The sequence below is a fragment of the Phacochoerus africanus genome, chromosome 15, assembly GCF_016906955.1.
Source record: "Phacochoerus africanus isolate WHEZ1 chromosome 15, ROS_Pafr_v1, whole genome shotgun sequence".
In the NCBI taxonomy this organism is placed as follows: domain Eukaryota; kingdom Metazoa; phylum Chordata; class Mammalia; order Artiodactyla; family Suidae; genus Phacochoerus; species Phacochoerus africanus.
Window position 1 is genome coordinate 132869200 of NC_062558.1, and position 19203 is coordinate 132888402.

Below are 19203 nucleotides of genomic sequence, written 5' to 3' on the forward strand. Positions count from 1 at the left end.
TGTCAGATGTGACATGGATAATGAAGCATCAGAGGCAGCCTTCCTCATTCATGTGCCAGAACACTGAGGGGCAGGGGTCACACCTTAAATAAAGAGAAGGAACTAGGAAGGAGACAAGATGCTGACTATGGAACTTTTTTTTTTTTTGTCTTGTTAGGGCTGCACTTGACGGCAATATAGAGGTTCCCAGGCTAGGGGGAGAATCAGAGGTGTAGCTGCCAGGCCCACACGACACACCACAGCCACAGCAATGCGGAATCTGAGCTGCACAGCTACATGACAGCTCACGCCAACTCTGGATCCTTAACCCACTGAGCAAGGCCAGGGATGGAGCCTGTGTCCTCCTGGATGCTGATCAGATTTGTTTCCACTGAGCCGTGAGGGAAACTTCCAAACTGTTTTTAACTCATGTACAGATCTCCTCCTGGGTAGAGTGTTCTACAAATCCAAGCCATATGGAGCCATAACACCTTTTCTAAAAAGTTACATTTTACAGATTTGGAAATTGGATTCTAGTTTTCAAAAAAGAAAAATCAAGATCATTAGAAAGTGTTATTTTTTATTCATATGTTACAAAAGCAAAGCTTCATTCACAATATGAACTACATACTAGTTATTTCAGCATTAAAACTGCTTTTCTGGAATCCCTAAACAATATAGTGTGTTTTGCAGCCATATTCAAGCTTTGTTTTACATACAAAATATGTTCTTTACATCAAAGTACATATTAAAAACAAATTCTAGAAATCATATACCCTCTAATACTATTTAATGAAAAGTCCTTAGCAGGGAATTTTTAAAAATAATACATCCATTTGATAAATATTTTTGTAGAGCTTAAATGAGGTTTATTTCTGAACTTTTTTTTTTTTTTAGTAATATTCCCTTTGTCATACAATTCTGCAAATGAATGGCAAACACATTTCTAAAATGAAATAGCACTGGAAAATATCCAGTGATACTTCTTCAAAGTAAAAGTCTAGCCTTTACTTGAATTTCAAGAAGTTGTAGGTACATACTCTATTAGTAAAATCTGAAATAAAATTATTCCCTGTTAATGTCTTCACAGTTTCTTAAAAAAATATTAGTGGAGATAAATTATCTACCAACTTTAAAAATCTAAACTTATGTTCACTGAACAAAAATAAATTTAGTTTCAGAACATTGCCTGTTAACAGCAAAGTATTATAAATAGTGCATGTTAAACTTTTCTCAACTCATTTATATAAAACATTTGATTGAAAATGGGAGGAACATAGTCAATACGTAATGGAAGATACTAACATCTTTCCAATACAGAATTTAACTCAGAAAATTTAAATAAAATATTTTTAAAAATACAACACTAAAAAAGATTCTAAGGTAGATTTGCTTCAAAAACTCTAGTGCATTTAGAATTAACTGTAGCTTTCAAGCATCGATACCTTTGGAATACCAACTGTGCTCTTTTAAGTCATGGGAATTTTAAAATTACACATTCTAGTTTGTAAGTATGGGGGGGGGGAAACCTGTTCAGGTTAAAATGCACTTTCAAAACACTTATCTTTAGTTGTCAGAAAAAAATGTTTGTCACTATTTGGCCCAGAATATACAGTAAAAAACTGGTTTTAACATTAGAGTTCTTCCTTTTTGTTTAATGAAAACTTTCACTTTCTATTTTGTGGTATTGCTTTTACTTGAAGAATAAAATAGAAGAAAAAAATAACTGCAAAAGCTTCCAAATGATAACAGCCTATCTGACAATAAATACACACAAGGGCCCAGTGACACTTTGGAAATGGCTGCACTAAAACTGATCTGAGCAGTAGCGCGTGAGCAACAGAGCAGGACAGACTAGACTTGAGACTCACCAGCCTCCGGCTGACAAGGCGTTGTGGTTGTTTGGAGACACTCCCCAACGCTGCCCTTGCAGCAGTGCAGTGGAGATTGGGGCAGGCTGGCTCTTAAACCACAAGAATTCATTTTAATGGCTTTCTAGAATTTGGAAGGGTGGGCAGAAGATCCATTAACATGGCACGTGGGGGGTTTTTTGGACATAGACCATGGATATTTCCCTTTTATTTTTTACTGTAAATGTAGAGGTCCTTTTTAGTTAATGCTTAATAGTTGGAATACTCTCTTTAAAAAGAAGCCAATTAGTAACACTTTTAAGATTTGAACCAAATTAAAAATTTTTGCAAAGTACACAGAAACCAACAGTTAGTAACAATATATTTTATTGTTTGACCAAGCTGTCCTCAGAGTAAGCTAGTTGTTACACAATATAAAAACAGCCTCCTATTCAAAATTACTCTAGATTTATATAGCAAGTTTTATTTTTGTAAACAAATTAAATGTTTAATGCATTTTTATGTCTCTTTTCACACTCCTTTAACCTCTTCTACTAAGGCGACAATTCAGCTCACAGTTTCCACATAGTTTTCTTGCTGTACATGAAAGACTGGTAAAACTGCAAATAAGCATTACGACCTGAATTCACAAAAAGCATCTTAAATGGCCAGTTCTGAAGAGGAGACCAGAATTCATTTGGACATGTTCTCATTTTTATAAATATTGTTTCACCATCACATTTCCCATGTGTTTCTATACCTACCTTTTCTTGAAAATTATGGGCAATAAATGGATGGAAGGCAGGAAAAGGAAACTTGATTTTTTTTTTTTTTTGGAAGGACTGCATTTCCTAGTAATAAGAGGGACAGCTTCCACTGTACGTCTTTGGTTATCAAAGGAACTGAAGGAATAACTCAGTATAGTTATCAACTTCAAATGTTACATCAGAATAAAGATTTAAATTAAAGGTTCAAATTAAAAAAGGCATCTCCATAGATAATCTGACACTTCTAGTGTTCTCACATATTTACCTGTAGTTTTTAAAATAAATGAGAAGTATAAAAAGAATCCAGGAGAGAACTGATGTGTGTTTAAACTAAAAATTGAATAAGCAGGTATTTTAAATATTAAATGCCACTCTCAATTTAAAGTCTTAAGTTTCAATTCTTTTCAGAACTTTTAGCTCATATTTTTATAAATTTAATTTTAAAAGAATGAAATTTTACATTTCCTCCTATGAAAAAAAGATTTACTACATTGAAATTATGTTACTTTTATCAGTTAAAATTAAACTACTGAGTCAACTAAGCTATGTTAACTACTTTTCAATTAAGGGCAATTTTAAAGGCGGTTATTCTATTAAACATTGAAATCAAACAGATTTGGTAAGAGAAAGTCATTTATTCCACCATTTTGAAATTATGGCAGAAATAACGTCTAGCTGCAATGTCAAAACTGAAATACCAAGAGTATCTATCAGCCTTGAAGTTTTTATGGACCATAAATGTAAGAAATTTAAATGACCACCTATAAGATTATGACTGCACTCTGACTCTCAAATGTCTAAATGAAAGGAAAAATTGGACACCTATGTGTCCCACTGTTCTAATACATAAATGACCCTGACCAGGTTTTTATGGAAAAAAAAATTTTGTTTCCACTGTCAAATTTATACTCTGTAATGTATAAACTTTAAATGAGCAGACACCTGATTAGGGATGACACCCCCCACCCCTCCCCACCAAAAAACTACAGTACACTACAAAACACAGAAAGGCAAAACCAAGGAAAGCCCAATGTGATTGTTTTCAATCAGTGTTGGTTGTGCTGCCCTCTTGCAAAATGACAGGCAAAATCATACTTGTTTTTACATTTGCATCCACATATGTTACACTGAAAAGGATTTTCATACCCATGGCATCCCATGTGAATAGTGTACAGGATGTTGTCAGCGAAGTACATGTCACAGTGCTGGCAGTGGTGGAGAAGCTGCGGGTCCTGGATGGGCAGGGTTGGAGCTGGGGTGCTTGGCTGGCTGTTTCCTATGCTAGGAGTACTTGTGTGGGCACTTGGTTCACTGCTCGGACCTGCCACCGGACTATAGTTCCTCTGACTATGTGATGGCCGAGGTTCGGGGCTCGTGGGAGAGGCGCTCTGAGGAATACTTGCGGACACGGCAGAAACTACTGCTTGGGCAGAGGGCTGTTGCATCATGAAAGGCTTCTCATCAGGGCAGGGAACTACATCAGGGGATGCAGGGTTTTGATTTTCAGGTGGCAAACTGGACAACTGTCCTGCTAAAGTGGAGAGCTGGTTTAAAGGGTTGTCAACCATAAGGTCTTGGGGGTCCCTTGGCAGGCCACCAGTTGGTGTGGTTTTTGCCATACTTTCATAGGAGTCAGTCTGGATATTTGGGATTTCATGAGTAAAATCATTAAGGTAGTCTGGCTTCTGAACCACCATGGAAGGTGGGCTCAAGTTGATTAGTGCTCGTCTGCTATAGCCCAGATTGCTTGTTTTCTTCTGCAAAACCCCCCACATCTTCTTGCTGCTCAAGGAAGACCTAGTGCCTTTAATGGGTACCATTTTATGCTTGCGCCTTCGATGGTGGGATAGGTTACTTCGATCACTGCAGCGGAAGGAACACAATTCACACTTGTATGGTTTCTCTCCTGTGTGGGAACGCATGTGGGCTTCCAGATGACGCTCATAAGCAGACGCAAATGGACATAAGTGACATCTATGAGGTTTCTCACCTGTTTAAAAAGAAAAGTGGGGGAGAAACTGCAAGAGTAGCTCATTTATGAGAAGGCTCATGTTTCATCCCTTCATGAGATTAAAATGCTTTTCAGAAATACATTATTTGCACAAAAGATTATCAAAATTTGTTAAGAAACCTGCAAACTTAAAGCTTAAGGACTCATCAGCAACATTTTGAGAAATACAGATATATTCTACTAGTCCATACAGTATAAAAATTGTGATGGCTTCAACTAGCATTTGGGGAAAGAAGAAAAATATTTGTGTAACTGATACAGTATTTCCTCTATAATAAAGATTTTATCAAAATTATACCCCAGAGTTACAGGTCCATGGACACATCTACAGGTGAGCACTTATTCATACATATTCATTCATTCATACACTCCTTCTTTAAGAAAAAAATACAAAAATAACCCCTTTTTAGAAAGTCCTTATATTAGCTAGGAAGCTCAAAGTTGAAGTGGCTTCCTAGTTCAAGGATAAGTCATGCAAAGTGTTGTCCCCTCACAACAGGCAGTTCTCCACCGCCGCCTTCCTCCTCTCCTGCTGCCAGAGGGACAATTTCATTGCTCTTGGTTGGAGATGGGCCAAGTATGTCAGCTAAACATCTGGAATATGGGATTCGGAGGCATCCATTTAACAAAGAAGTACTGAGTACCCATTATGTGTCGGACGCCCTGCGAGGCTCCAGGGACAGGAAGATGGCCCCGACACAGTCCCTGTCCTCAAGGTGTTCAGGCCACACAACACAATGGGAAGCACTGTGAAGAGGGAGCACAGGAAGCCAGGGGGCACACAGGAGCGACAGCTGACCTGGTCCTGGGCTAGAGCAGGGCAGTTAGGAGGTATCTATCACAGATGGGGGTGCTCAGGTGAGATGGGAGGACCAGCGCTGTAGCCTGCAATGCACAGAAACCTTGCTCCTGGCCGCAATGGAAACGTACTTAGTAAGGATGAAGACAAAAACGTCTTCTCTTTCCATCTGTCTTCAACATTAAGCTGCCCAACTTGGGAAGCAGATGGATGTTGAGACTATTTGGATCAGAAGAAGATGGCTAAGGAAGGGGACGCTCTACAGGGGCCTCACTTGCGGCTGTGCTGTTACACTGCTGCTTTGTAAGAACAGAGTCACTGCTCCATTTATTCAACCCTTACACCGACCCTCATTTTCAAACTATCACAACTACTTATACGACAGATCAACCTGCCCTCCCTGGCCCCTCTTCTGCCGCAAAGAAATGCCTTCCCCAGCCACTTCTCGGTTACCTGTGTGGATTCTAATGTGTTCAATGAGCCGGGCGGTGCCTTTGCTGGCATAGTTGCAGTACCGACACTTGAGCTTCCCATCAAAAGTCCTTTCAAACCCGTCTACTAACATTCCTGAGTTTTCATCCAGGGAAACTTCAACAGATGGGTGATCAAGTCCATTTTGATCACCATCTGTTCCAGCTATAAACAAAGTACAGCAAAAGAAATTATGCATCTCAGAATCAACTTAATTTAGCAATTTAGTCTTGAGTGGTAGAAAAATCTTTCATAAATTGACAGCTTAGCACAAAAGTTAAATTCATAAAATAACACTTTCTGAACTGTTAATTCAGTTCAATTCAGAAAGATTAATTTTATACAAAAGCAGTATTACACTGTTTTTTTTTTTTTGGCTGCATCTGTGGCATGTGGCAGTTAGTTGCCAGGCCAGGGATCGAACCTGTGCCAGAGCTGAGGCAATGCCGGATCCTTAACCTGCTGCATCACACAGGAACTTCCTAGAGAACCTTTTATAGGGGGAATCTCAAATTCCTAACACATACATTATATTAGTCCACAACGTGCTTTTGAGGAAGAAAACAAGGCATTATCTTTATTAGATAGGTAAGGAGACAGAGGGGAGTAAAACAGTGGTGGCAATTACACGTTTAAGATTCTAGACATTTCTATAAATATAATGGGCAGTCATGATAATCTCCCTTAGTCTTAACTCTATTTACTTTAACCCAAAGCAATTAGTTAGTTCCACTCAGCTTACACATATATTCTAGATTCTGGGCTGCATTAAAGACCTTAAAATTCTAATTAAGCACATGAAGGTTAGCACTGTAAGAATTTCATAGTTTAAAGATGTTTGGCTGTTTGCTTTTAGTCTAATCCAACTACTTTGTATAGATCAAGAAACTGAAGGGGGAGTTCCCTTGTGGCACAGGGGGTCAAGGCTCCAGTGTTGTCACTGCAGTGGCTTGGGTTTGATCCCTGGCCCAGGAACTTTCACCTGCTACGGCCGAAAAAAAAAAAAAAGAAGTAACTGAAAGGTCAAGCTCATATTCTGGAAAACCAACAGATGGTGGGGACTACAAGCCTGCTCTCCTGGATCTCAGTCCAGAAATCTGTAAAGTATGAGGAGGGCAGCTTCATGGGAAAAGCAATTCTACTCTACCCTCAGGAGGTGGCAGTGCAAGTGAGGACAAGCCCTTTGCTCTGCTTCCTCCATCTTCACCAGAAGAGAAGTGATTTTGCTGGTTGGTGCAAGTCCAACATCCAACAGGCTCGTTGCTTTGTCGGAGGGGAAACAAGGCTTGGGGCTGCCCCCTCTCCCATTGCTTTTCCAAGTCAGTGACTCTCAAATTTCAATGTGTATATGAATCACTCGAGGAGCTTGTTAAAATATGGCTTCTGGTTCAGTAGGTTGGGGAGGGGGGCTGACGTTTTGCACCTCTAAGCTCCTGGGTGGGGCCTGGTCTCTGCTGTTGCTGGTCCCCGGATTTCAAGGCCCTAGACCACCTAAGTCAAGGGTTAGCAAACTTTTCCGGTAAGAATCAGACGGCATATACTTTAGGTTTTGTGGGCCACGTAGTCTCTATCACAGCTCCTCAACTCTGCCACTGTAACTAAAAAGAAAGCTACAGAAAACAGGTAAATGAGCAAGCATGGCTGTTTCAGTGGACTTTATTTATGGATGCTGAAGTTTGAATTTCATATAATTTTCACGTGTCATGACATTATTCTTTTGTTTTTTCCCCCAACTATTTTAAAATGTAGAGACCACTTTTAGCTTGCAGGTTGTATAAAAACAGCAGTCCAGATGGGGCCCTTGGGCTGTAGTTTGCTGCCTCTTGAGCTAGGTTTAGGAATAGATTTGTCTTTGCATGGTAAGCAAACGAGTCTGTCTACAGCAGGCTCAAGTAGCTTACTGCTTTCTCTATTATGGTTTCTCCTCCTAGATGGGCAGACATGGTCAGCCCTCTCCTCACTTTAAGAGAGGAAACAGAAACCCCTCTTCTGTCTTGGACTTCCTAATGGCCAAATCCCGTGTGTAATGAAGCTGGATACCCTCTGGGTTCCTTATGTCTACTGTCAGCTAACAGACCTTGGAGAACGGGAAGGGTATTTAAAACTAACCTTCCCACAAGACCACGCTGCATCTCTGGAGCACATTAAGCCCTTAGGGAGCTTCACCTCTCCCAGAAAAAGCCTGACATGTTTAAAGAAGAGGGAAAAAAATTCCCATATCTTTCTAGGAAAAAATGGAATGATTCATACTAGCAAACAGTGGGCTTCATACTACGGATGACTATATACAAACAGTAGTATATTCATTTTAAATAAGCGAATTATTTAATAGTATGAAGACGAGTCTACCTCCCTGAAGAGCCTCTGCTTCTTTGTCCCCACTAACTGATCCAGAAATCATATTCACATGATGGGTCTGCTGGGTCAGGTATTCCTGGAAATCTTTCACGAAGTCCAAAGGCTCTGGTTTTTTTTCACCCATCTTTGTTTCCAATTTTTTTTTTTTTTCTGAGTTTACAGTTCGTTATACCTACAGAAATAAAAATGAAATAACTTTTTGTTATTTAGGGAGATCCAGTACATACGTATTAAAACAAGAGTGACAAAGATTACCATCTGCCAGGCACTACAAAGCAGCAGAGAACACATTCCTGCCTTTAGATACCTTATAATCCTCTTGGCAAACTAAAGAAGACATACACAAAAGGGTGATCCGTTAATATATTTAACATTTAAGTAAACTGGGATTAAACTTAGTTTTAGAGGACGAAAAGAAATTACGAAGAAAAGGAAAAAAATGCAATCAATCCAGATGAAAAAAACAGGCACATGAGCAGGGATTATCAATGGAGACAGTAAAGAAACCAGTGGCTCAGTCATGAGTGATGGACACATCCCACACCTGCACTGTCTAAGAAAGCTTCTACTTGCCACATGTAGCTACTGAGTGCCTGAAATGTGGCGAATTCAAATGACTTGAGACGCTCCCTGATGGTCTAGAGGTTAGGATTCAGTGTTCTCAAATGACTTGAGTTTTTAAACTTTATTAATTTTAATCGAAACAGCTCATATGGCTAGTGACTACTGTATCAGACTGCAAAAGCTCTTAAAACATAGGGTTCAGGAGTTCCCATTGTGGCGCAGTGGTTAACGAATCCAACTAGGAACCATGAGGTTGCGGGTTCGGTCCCTGCCCTTGCTCAGTGGGTTAACGATCTGGTGTTGCCGTGAGCTGTGGTGTAGGTTGCAGACGCGGCTCAGATCCGGTGTTGCTGTGGCTCTGGCGTAGGCCGGTAACTGCAGCTCCGATTCGACCCCTAGCCTGGGAACCTCCATATGCCGCGGGAGCGGCCCAAGAAATGGCAGAAAGACCAAAAAAAAAAAAAAAAAAACCACAAAACAAACAAACAAAAAAAACCCAAAAAAACATAGGGTTCACATGAATGGGTACTATAGAAGTAGGTGATCTAGAACAGGGGTGGCAAACTTTGTCTAAAAGGCCAGACAGCAACTATTTTCGCCTTTGCAGGTCACACATCTCTGCTGCAACCACTCAACTCTGCCACTTTAGCTAAAAGAGGCTACAGGCCATACATAAATGAAGACGTATGAATGGGTTTCAATCAAGCTTTACAAAAACAGGCAGAGCCAGGTCTGTCCTATGGGCTGTAGTGTCTGGACCCCTGCTCCAGAAATCCAAATCACCACCTCTTTCACCGCCCATCTCATTCTGAGCACGACAAAGAAAAGAAAAGAAAGAAAAAACAAACTCTGATGCTCATATAGAGTAAGTCTCATGTGAGATTTTCGTAATTGTAAACTAAACTGGTCCTCACATGGATTTATAGCCCCAATTCACAAATGAAATAACCAAAAAGTTTTCTAGTAAAGACAAGCTGAGGAAGTCTAGCACCTTAGGAGACAAAAAGTCTTTTCTTCCCCCCCCACCCCCCCAAAAAATATATATATATTTACGCAAATGTTGATGGTCTTCTTAAACATGTGTTACACTAAAAATCTCTCTTACTAAACTCCAACAATTTAACAAGTGATTTATTATTTTAAAAAAGTTTTTAAATGGCCAGTTAGTAGATATCTAAAGCTAGTTACTTCTCAGGATATATACTTAACTTTTTTTCAAAGCATAGCATACACACAAAAAAAGCACATAAATCCTAAGGGGAGAGCTCAGTGAACGGTCACAAAATGAACACATCCATGAAATCAGTACCCATGTCAAGAAACAAAAGGCCACCAGCCTCTCAGGAGCTCCACCACACAGGCTTCTGAAGTTGCTGGGCCACAGGGCAGGAATATATTCAGCTTCAGATAATGCCAAATAGTTTTTCAGAGTGATTGTACCAGTTTACATTCCCACCAGTGGAGAATAAGAGTTCTGCTGCTACAAATCCTCACCAACACTCAAGGATCTTGGGTCTTTTTCATTTTAGCCGTCCTGGTAGGTGTGTGGTGGTATCACACTGGTCTGAATTTGCATTCCTTGATAATTAACTAAGCTATGTACCTTTTGTGTTAGTTAGCCACTTAGATACCCTCTATTTCATACCCAGAGAAGTATCTTTTCAAATCCTTTGTCCATTTTTCTATTAGCTTGTCTGTCTTTTCTCAATATGAGTTCTTTATCAGATATGTGTGTTTTTAAGTTATCTTCCCTCACTCTATATTTGCCTTTTCGCTCTTTCTTCTTTCCTCCCTCCTTTCTTTTCTTTTCTTCTGCCTGGCAGCATATGGAGCGCCTGTGCCAGGGATCAGATCTGAGCCATAGTTGCAGCCTACACCCTGGTGCCAGATCCACTGTGCTGGGCAAGGGATCGAACCTGCATCCCAGAACTCTCCAGAGACACTGATACCATTGTGCCATAGTGGGAACTCCGTGTTTTCACTTTCTTTCTTTCTTTCTTTTTGTCTTTTCTAGGGCCACTCCGACGCATATGGAGTTTCCCAGGCTAGGGGTCGAATTGGAGCTGCAGTTACCGGCCTACACCACGGCCACAGCAACGCGGGATCTGAACCGCATCTGCAACCTACACCACAGCTCATGGCAACGCCGGATCCTTAACCCACTAAGCAAGGCCAGGGATTGAACCCGCAACCTCATGGTTCCTAGTCAGATTCGTTAACCACTGAGCCACGATGGGAACTCCAGTTTTCACTTTCTTAATGGTAACTTTTGATGCAACAGAAGTTCTTAATATAGTCAAATTTACCATTTCCCCTCTTTACATTTAGAGTTGTTAGTGTCCTTGCCTGTATCATTTTTTTTTTTTTGTCTTTTTGCTATTTCTTTGGGCCGCTCCCGTGGCATATGAAGGTTCCCAGGCTAGGGGTCTAATCAGAGCTGTAGCCACTGGCCTACACCAGAGCCACAGCAACACGGGATCCAAGCCACGTCTGCGACCTACACCACAGCTCAAGGCAACACCAGATCGTTAACCCACTGAGCAAGGGCAGGGATCAAACCCGCAACCTCATGGTTCCTAGTCGGATTCGTTAACCACTGCGCCACGACGGGAACTCCTGCCTGTATCTTACTTGAAGATGTTCTCCTGTATTTTCTTCTAAAAGTTTTATTTATTTATTTTTTTACCTTTCACATTTTCATCTGGAACTGAGCTTTATGTATGGTGAGGCAGGATGCAAAATATAGTTTCCCAAGAAGACACCAATTGTCCTAGCAACATGCATTTGACAGGCCAGCCTTTCTCCACTAGACTCTTCTATCACTTCTCTAAATCAGGTGATTATATATGTGATTCTATTTCTGGATTCCCTATTCTGTTCCACTGATCTATTTTTGTCTATCCCTACACTAACACCACACAGCCTGAATAATAAAAACCTTAATATCTCAGTAATCTAAGTCCATCAATTATGCTCTTCCTCAGGAATATGTGGACTATTCTGGGACCTTTTCAGCCTAAGTTCTTCAGGGGCAAGAAGTGTGGGGTTGTAGAAGTGAGATTAAAGCACATTTTCCAATTAACAAAAGCTTGACTGATGTTTTAATAACCCAAACTTCTATTTTTTTGACTTAACTAGACATCTACTGGAAATACACTAGCTCCTGACTGTGTTGCTACTATAGATTATTGTATCATTTAAAAATGCAGTGATATAGCCTTTGGAACTCCTAAGGAACACAGGCCTGGTTCTGGTTTCCTTTGCTTACTGGCCTTAGACTGATAGATTTTTGCACTTTCTGACTTCCTCTCTCTTTTTTTTTTTTTCCGTCTTTTTAGAGCCACACTCATGGCAGAAGGAAGTTCCCAGGCTAGGGGTCAAATTGGAGCTACACCCTGGGGCCTATTCCACAGCCATAGCCACGCCAGATCTGAGCCACATCTGTGACCTACACCGCAGCTCACGGCAATGCTGGATACTTAACCCACTGAGCGAGGCCAGGGATAGAACGCGCAGTCTCATGGATACTAGGTGAGTTCGTTACCTCTGAGCCATAATGGGAACTCCTGTCCTTATATTTAATTTGTTCTTTATTTGAATATATTTAGCCAAATAAGAACCTGCAAGTGACCCAATCCTCACTTTTCTTAATGCAACATTGTGAATAGTTTCTTCTCTCCCTTCTTACAAGCTGCCTACGGGTTTATTACCATTACTGCCTCTTTTCATGGTTTTCCAGAAAGTTGAAGCTACTGAAAGTCTTCCTGTGGAAGAAAAGAATATTAAGTATTAGGTCGAATTTACTAGCTTAAAGATTCTAAATAAGGTCTTCTATCAGCTTTAGTTTCCTGTTTTGTAAAATGAGAGAATAATGCCAACTGGCAGTGCTATTTTAAGTTTTATAGGTAAGTGTAGTAAAGTATCTTACAACATGTTAATTTACGGTATATTCTCAGCTGAAAATGGTTATACTTTGCATCAAGAAATTCCTCACCTTTCCAGATTCAAGTTTTTTCCTTTTTTCTATCACTTCATCTACCAAACGGCTTATGTTACCATTTTATGTATCTCTTTCTTAGGTATAGTGAAATAAATGCAGTCTGCCTTTGGAGTTCCCATTGTGGCTCAGCAGTTAACAAATCTGACTAGCATCCACAAGGACGCAGGTTCGATCCCTGGCCTTGTTCAGTGGGCTAAGGATGCAGCGTTGCCGAGAACTGTGGTGTAGGTTGCAGACATAGCTCGGATCTGGGGTTGCTGTGGCTGTGGTGTAGGCCGGCAGCTACAGCTCCAATTTGACCCCTAGCCTGGAAACCTCCACAGGCCACAGGTCCAGCCCTAAAAAGCAAAAAACAAACAAACAAACACCACAGTCCATCTTAGTCTCATTTACTCTTACATCCCAATTTTCAATTTCCCAAACTCATCTCTTCTTACTTTACTCTTTTAGGCCATCTCTTTAAATCATTTGTTTTAGTCTGGCTCAGCTTTCTCAATCTTTTTTTTTATTATTTTTATTTTTTATTTTTATTTTTTTGTCTCTTTCTTTGCTATTTCTTTGGGCCGCTCCTGCGGCATATGGAGGTTCCCAGGCTAGGGGTCTAATCGGAGCTGTAGCCACTGGCCTACGCCAGAGCCACAGCAACGCAGGATCCGAGCCGCGTCTGCAACCTACACCACAGCTCACGGCAACGCCAGATCGTTAACCCACTGAGCAAGGGCAGGGACCGAACCCGCAACCTCATGGTTCCTAGTCGGATTCGTTAACCACTGCGCCACGACGGGAACTCCAGCTTTCTCAATCTTAACGATTACTGCTGATTTCTGAAAAAGTTTGTTTCAGTTGTTTTCCCATCTTACTTTGTTGATTTGAACTGCTTCCCTATGCTTCCTAACCATTGTATTAGTATCTGTTTTATGACTATACTTGATTCTGCTGATTTGTCCTTTAAAATTTGCCCTGGGAGTTACCCTGGGAGTTCCCCAGCAGGTTATGAACCCGACTGGTATCCGTGAGGATGCAAATTCTATCCCTGGCCTTGCCCAGCGGGTTAAGGATCCGGCATTGCAGAGAGCTGTGGTGTGGATCACAGATGCAGCTCAGATCCCACATTGCTGTCACTGTGGTGTGGGCTGGCAGCTGTGGCTCTGATTTGGCCCCTAGTCTGGGAACCTCCATATGCCGCAGGTGCGGCCCTAAAAAGCAAAAATAAAATAAAATAAAATTTGCTCTTTGGTTTGAAAAGCAAAAAGTGGGCCAATTAGCATCAATGAAAAAGATTATCAGAATAAGATTGAGAATAATCCATAAGAGGATATCTTGGAGTTCCCATTGCGGCTCAGGAGGACTTGGGTTTGATCCCTGGCCACACTCAGTGGGTTAAGGATCTGGAATTGCCATGAGCTGTGTGCAGGTGCAACTCGGATCCAGCACTGCTGTGGCTGTGGTAAAAGCCGGCAGCTGCAGTTCTGAATCGACCCTTAGCCTGGGAACGTCCATTATGCCATGGTGGAGGCCCTAAAAAGACAAAAATAAAAGAAAGATATCTCAATAAAACTGGAAAAAAAAAAACAACCCACCCTCAAAACATACGGGGATGAGAAGCAATATAAAAACATACATAAATGGAAGACAGTATGAGAAAAAGAATGTACATATATATGTATGACTGAGTCACTATGCTGTACAGAAGAAACTGGCACAACACTGTAAATTAACTATATTTTAATTTTAAAAAAGTATACATACAAGGTAAGAAGTACAGCAGATAAAGATGCAGATTGAGCTTCAGAAAGAGAAAAATAAACAAAGAGAAATGGTTTTTTAAAAACTGATCAAGAAATCTCCAGAATTCCTTTCAGTTCAATCTGAAAGGGATCATAAGGTGTAAAATAGAATATATAATAACAACACTTAGACACACTGTGATATTTAAAAACCTCAAAGACAAAGAGAATAATATAAAACTTTCTAGTGAGAAGAGGCAGCCCACCCACATAAGAAAAACAGTCAGTTATGGGAGTATCAATAGCAACACTGGGTGCAACGAAACAACAGAATAATTAATTATTCAAACTGAGAAGGCTTTCACTTCCTCAGCTGCTAAAGGTTACCTTCCAAAAAGACTACATTGCAATGTAGAAAATGGAGAAAAGATATGCATTCTCTTTAGAATCAAGAAGGCATGAATACTTGCTATTACTACTGCTATTTACAAAGTATTGCAAGTAGGGAGTTCCCATCGTGGCTCAGTAGTTAACGAATCCGACTAAGAACCATGAGGTTGTGGGTTCGATCCCTGGCCTTGCTCAGTGGGTTAAGGATCCGGCATTGCCGTGAGCTGTGGTGTAGGTTGCAGACGCGGCTCGGATCCTGTGTTGCTGTGGCTCTGGCATAGACCGGCGGCTACAGCTCCGATTCAATCCCTAGCCTGGGAACCTCCATATGCCGCGGAAGCAGCCCAAAAAATGGCAAAAAAAAAAAAAAAAAGACAAAAAAAATGTACTGCAAGTAGGGGCCTCCACAACATAAAAAAGAAAAAAGTAATACAAAAGTACAAGGACTATGAGATTAAAAAAAAAAAAAAAATCTGGGAAATTGTTTTTTAAATCATAAAAACTGTATGGCCCTATAAATTGTGGTCTAATTATAAAAGCTATAGTTTAGAAAGAAACCCTGGTATTTCATTCTAACTTGGCATCACTTCTTGCCAATCAGTCCATAAGAAAACTGAGGTTTCCACTGGAAAATGTCTGAATATACTTTGACAGGCTTCAATAAGCAAGATAAGCCTTAGCAAACCCTGATTAGAAAGCATTAACACTGCTACAGTACATATGACAATGCAGAAAAAAAAATGCATGAGATTGCCATTAAGCAAGAAGAAAATGGTATTTTTATACACACATCTCAAGTTTTAAGAACAAAAATGAGCCTAATCACAGAGGACAACTGGCATATTTTGACAGTCTTGGCTATTATCACATTGTCACATTATAAATTTCACTGTGTTCCCCTCCATAAATTGTGTGCCGATTTTCAATCAAAATGCATGATGGACTGAAAAAAACCACAACAAAGGATGCCAATGAAAAAAGGGAAGATAAAATTGTATTCTTTAAATATATTGATATAGTTTTTAACTGCAGACATTCTGCAATGATTTAAAATTTGTCCTTCCATCCCTAAGAATTTTTGTGCCCATTTGACCGGTCACCCCCCCCCACACACACACTCACAAACACACAGCATTTACAGAGCGAGTATGAATGAAGGATGCCTAAATCTGAATGGAGTTTATGGTTGAAAACCCAGCTTTCTCTATCTCAAGTCTGTACTTACAATAAACAGAAAAAGAACAGTAATTCTGAAACTACAGAAGACTTCTTGATATAAATAAATAGAGGTTTTGTATCCAAACCATCTTCCCGTCTTGAATAAAGTAAGCATCAGTCTCAGGACTGAATGTTTAAGACCTCCACAAAGTGACTGATACCTAAATTTAAATACCTTTGTGAAACTAACAGAAAAATCTAATTTAGGAATCAGCAAACTACTTTATGATGATCATTTCTTATGATACAGCAAGATTTGAATCTTACCTAATGACTACTTTGATTAAAGTTAAACTGGATCTAGTATGGTATTCCATGGGGTATAGATACACATCTATATAGAAACTGCCTAGAAGGCACCTAAATTATTTTTATGCCAAAAGCTCTCCCAAATTATACATTCAAAACTTACAAATAAAGTTCTTACAAAACAATGCTAGTAAAGGAAAGAAGCATTTAAAAAATAAGCTTTAATATCCCTAAAGAACACAAAAAAAAACCCTTTAACCTTAAGCACATAACAAACTATTCTCTGATCTTCCTTAGTTTCTGATATTCAAGTCCTCTGATCTTTAGTCTCATATTATAATCAAAGGGAAGTTGCAGATCAACACACACACACACCCTCTCACCCTCTAGAGGAGGAGCTAACAATTTACAGCAGAGGTATCATGATGCAAATTAGAAGACAACCACAACTATGAAACAAAGGTAAGGTAAGAACAAGAAGGAGCTCGTTAACCTACCTTCCTCCCAAAATCTATCTTTCTTATAAACTATGGGAGATTTCGAGAACAGCATGATTAGGGAATAATGGGATCTACTATTCATCTACCATTTCTGGTAGGGTTATTGAACATTAAGTAGTTGACTTTGCAACTTAATTTACAATATAGAAATACAGTACCTTAATTTGGGGTTTAGGCAGGCCTATACACATAAAGTGACTGCAGTTCAACAGATGTGCTTACTTTTATAGCTTAATAATTATGGCCACTGAAAGATTTACACTGCCGTAGAGTACATATCAATGGAGAAGTCTAACAAATGAGGCTGGGTTTGTAGAGAATAATATGGACCTTCAAAAAGCTCCTCTGACTACAGAACTGCCAAAAAAAAAATTCTTTGAAGGTAAAAAGAGAGGTTATGAGGCTCTGAAACATCAGAAAAACATAATATGCAAGTAAAATATAAATAAATACAAATTGGAAAAAACAAAAAAGAGGAGTTACACATCTAACCTTTCACCCCAAATCAGTTCCTCCTTTTTCGTGCCACTCCACCATTGATGAAATGTAGAGTAATCGAAATTTACTCTGGAGACACACCCAGGGACTCCAAAAGGCCATGGAGGGAATTTCAACTAAAATTGAAAAGCCATACAGAGGTCTGCAAAGAAAAACACACCACAAATCAAAACCTTCGTGACAAGAGATTAGCATCTACAGTTTTAATAAGCTAATGCAATAATTTGCGCTAATCTTACTATTACCAGAAAACTACGCTAACAGAGAACAAAGCAGCAGGCTCACTTCAGCAAAAGCTCCAAATAATCACCAAAGAGTAACGTGCACTAGTTGACTGGTATTTTTTTCCCCCCTCACTGGTGGATTTCTTAAGATTTCATTTTAGGCAAAAATTTTAATGTCTTTCTAAATTCAAATCATTAATTTCATTTGTTCATGGTATACTTCTAAAAGGCCAGGCTTAGTATTGCTGAACAGCTAGAACGGCATAAAAATAATATACTAGCCTAGCCCCAGAGGGGAACATTTGTGGTAAAGGGTTAAAAAAAAAACAAATAAAAAACCACCACACGCGCCCCATAACAGCACATCTGATTCCCATCTTTATTGTCCTCTCTATCTCAACCCAAAACATTTAGGGTTTCTTGGGAAACGCTGCGGACCCCTAGGGGCAAAAACTACCATACATCTTAGTTCGCTGTAACGAACTCCCCAGATTATATTAACCTGTAGCTGTGATGTACGCACGACAAAAATAAAAACTAAGTGGAATTTTAAAAACTGATAGTCCAGACGTTTAAAAAGTGGTTCTAAAGAAGCTGTGTTTCTTCCAAACTAAAGTTCTTTAGAGCTCACAATTTAAAGTGCCTTTATTTCCTCTCCCACTTGTCGCTCCTCTTCAGGTCTGAATAGCACACTAAGGGGACAGTAAATGGGCCACGTGGTTAGTTGCAGCTGGAACCGGTTTAACTTCAATTTAGATTCACACTTACTAGGTGCAGGGCTCGGCTACTCGCATTCCACAGTTGATTAAGCCTTAAATTCTGCACGAATCTGAACAATGGTTTGCTGCAAAATCCTCCTCAAACCTTACATCTCCCCAAAATTAGAGTGCACAAGCAGTAGAAACTGATCTAGGCAGGACCGTTAGATAAAAAGACTGAGGCTTTAAAGGTCGTCCCAACGAGCGACAGCCCGGAACTGGCGTCGGGGCGGCATCCTCACCAAGATTCGGGAACACCTAGGACAGCCCTTGCCCCGGAACCTGGTAAAGACGCAAACCTCCGGGCGCCCCCTCACGACCACCTGTCAGAGCGAGAGGCAGCATCCTACCCCGGAGTCTCCAAGCCATTGCCCGACGGCAACGCCACCGCAGGCATTGCTCCTTCGGGGCTCCAGGGACCAGACTCCGCATCCCACGCGTTCGGGCCAGGAGGGCCCTGGGTCGTGACCCCGCCGACCGACCGACCGACCACGCCCGACCCTCTGCCTGGGCTGAGTCCCGGGCGGAGTCAGCCCGCCCGTCGCGGACACCCGGCTCTCTCCTCCCGCCGCTCCTTCGTAGCCGCTCTGCTCAGCCGTGTCACTGCCGTCCGAGCCGGTAACCAGCTACTTACCACCTGACAGCCGCACGGAGTAACCCCCACCGCCTTGTTCAACGCCGCTGCTGTAGCCGTCGCCGCCACCGTCTTCGTCACCGCCTCCGCCGCCATGTTTGTTGTGTCTCCGGCCCCCTTCCCGCCCCGCTGCCTTTCCCAACTCTCGCGTGAGCAAGGTGTTGGGCGAAAGCAGAGAAGAGGCTGTGTGTCTCTTTTGGTATTCC

At 40.8% G+C, this 19203-nt stretch overlaps 1 protein-coding gene across 1 annotated transcript; it reads right to left on the reverse strand.

The window, feature by feature from the left end:
- Positions 1 to 539: 539 nt before the first annotated feature.
- On the reverse strand, positions 540 to 19126 carry IKZF5 (IKAROS family zinc finger 5). Its single transcript, XM_047759391.1, has 5 exons — positions 18998 to 19126; positions 17376 to 17523; positions 8227 to 8407; positions 5860 to 6042; positions 540 to 4586 (listed from the first exon to the last, which is right to left on the reverse strand). The coding sequence occupies exons 3-5, from the start codon at positions 8357 to 8359 to the stop codon at positions 3643 to 3645; spliced, it is 1260 nt and encodes a 419-aa protein (XP_047615347.1). The 5' UTR covers positions 8360 to 8407; positions 17376 to 17523; positions 18998 to 19126; the 3' UTR covers positions 540 to 3642.
- Positions 19127 to 19203: the final 77 nt, after the last annotated feature.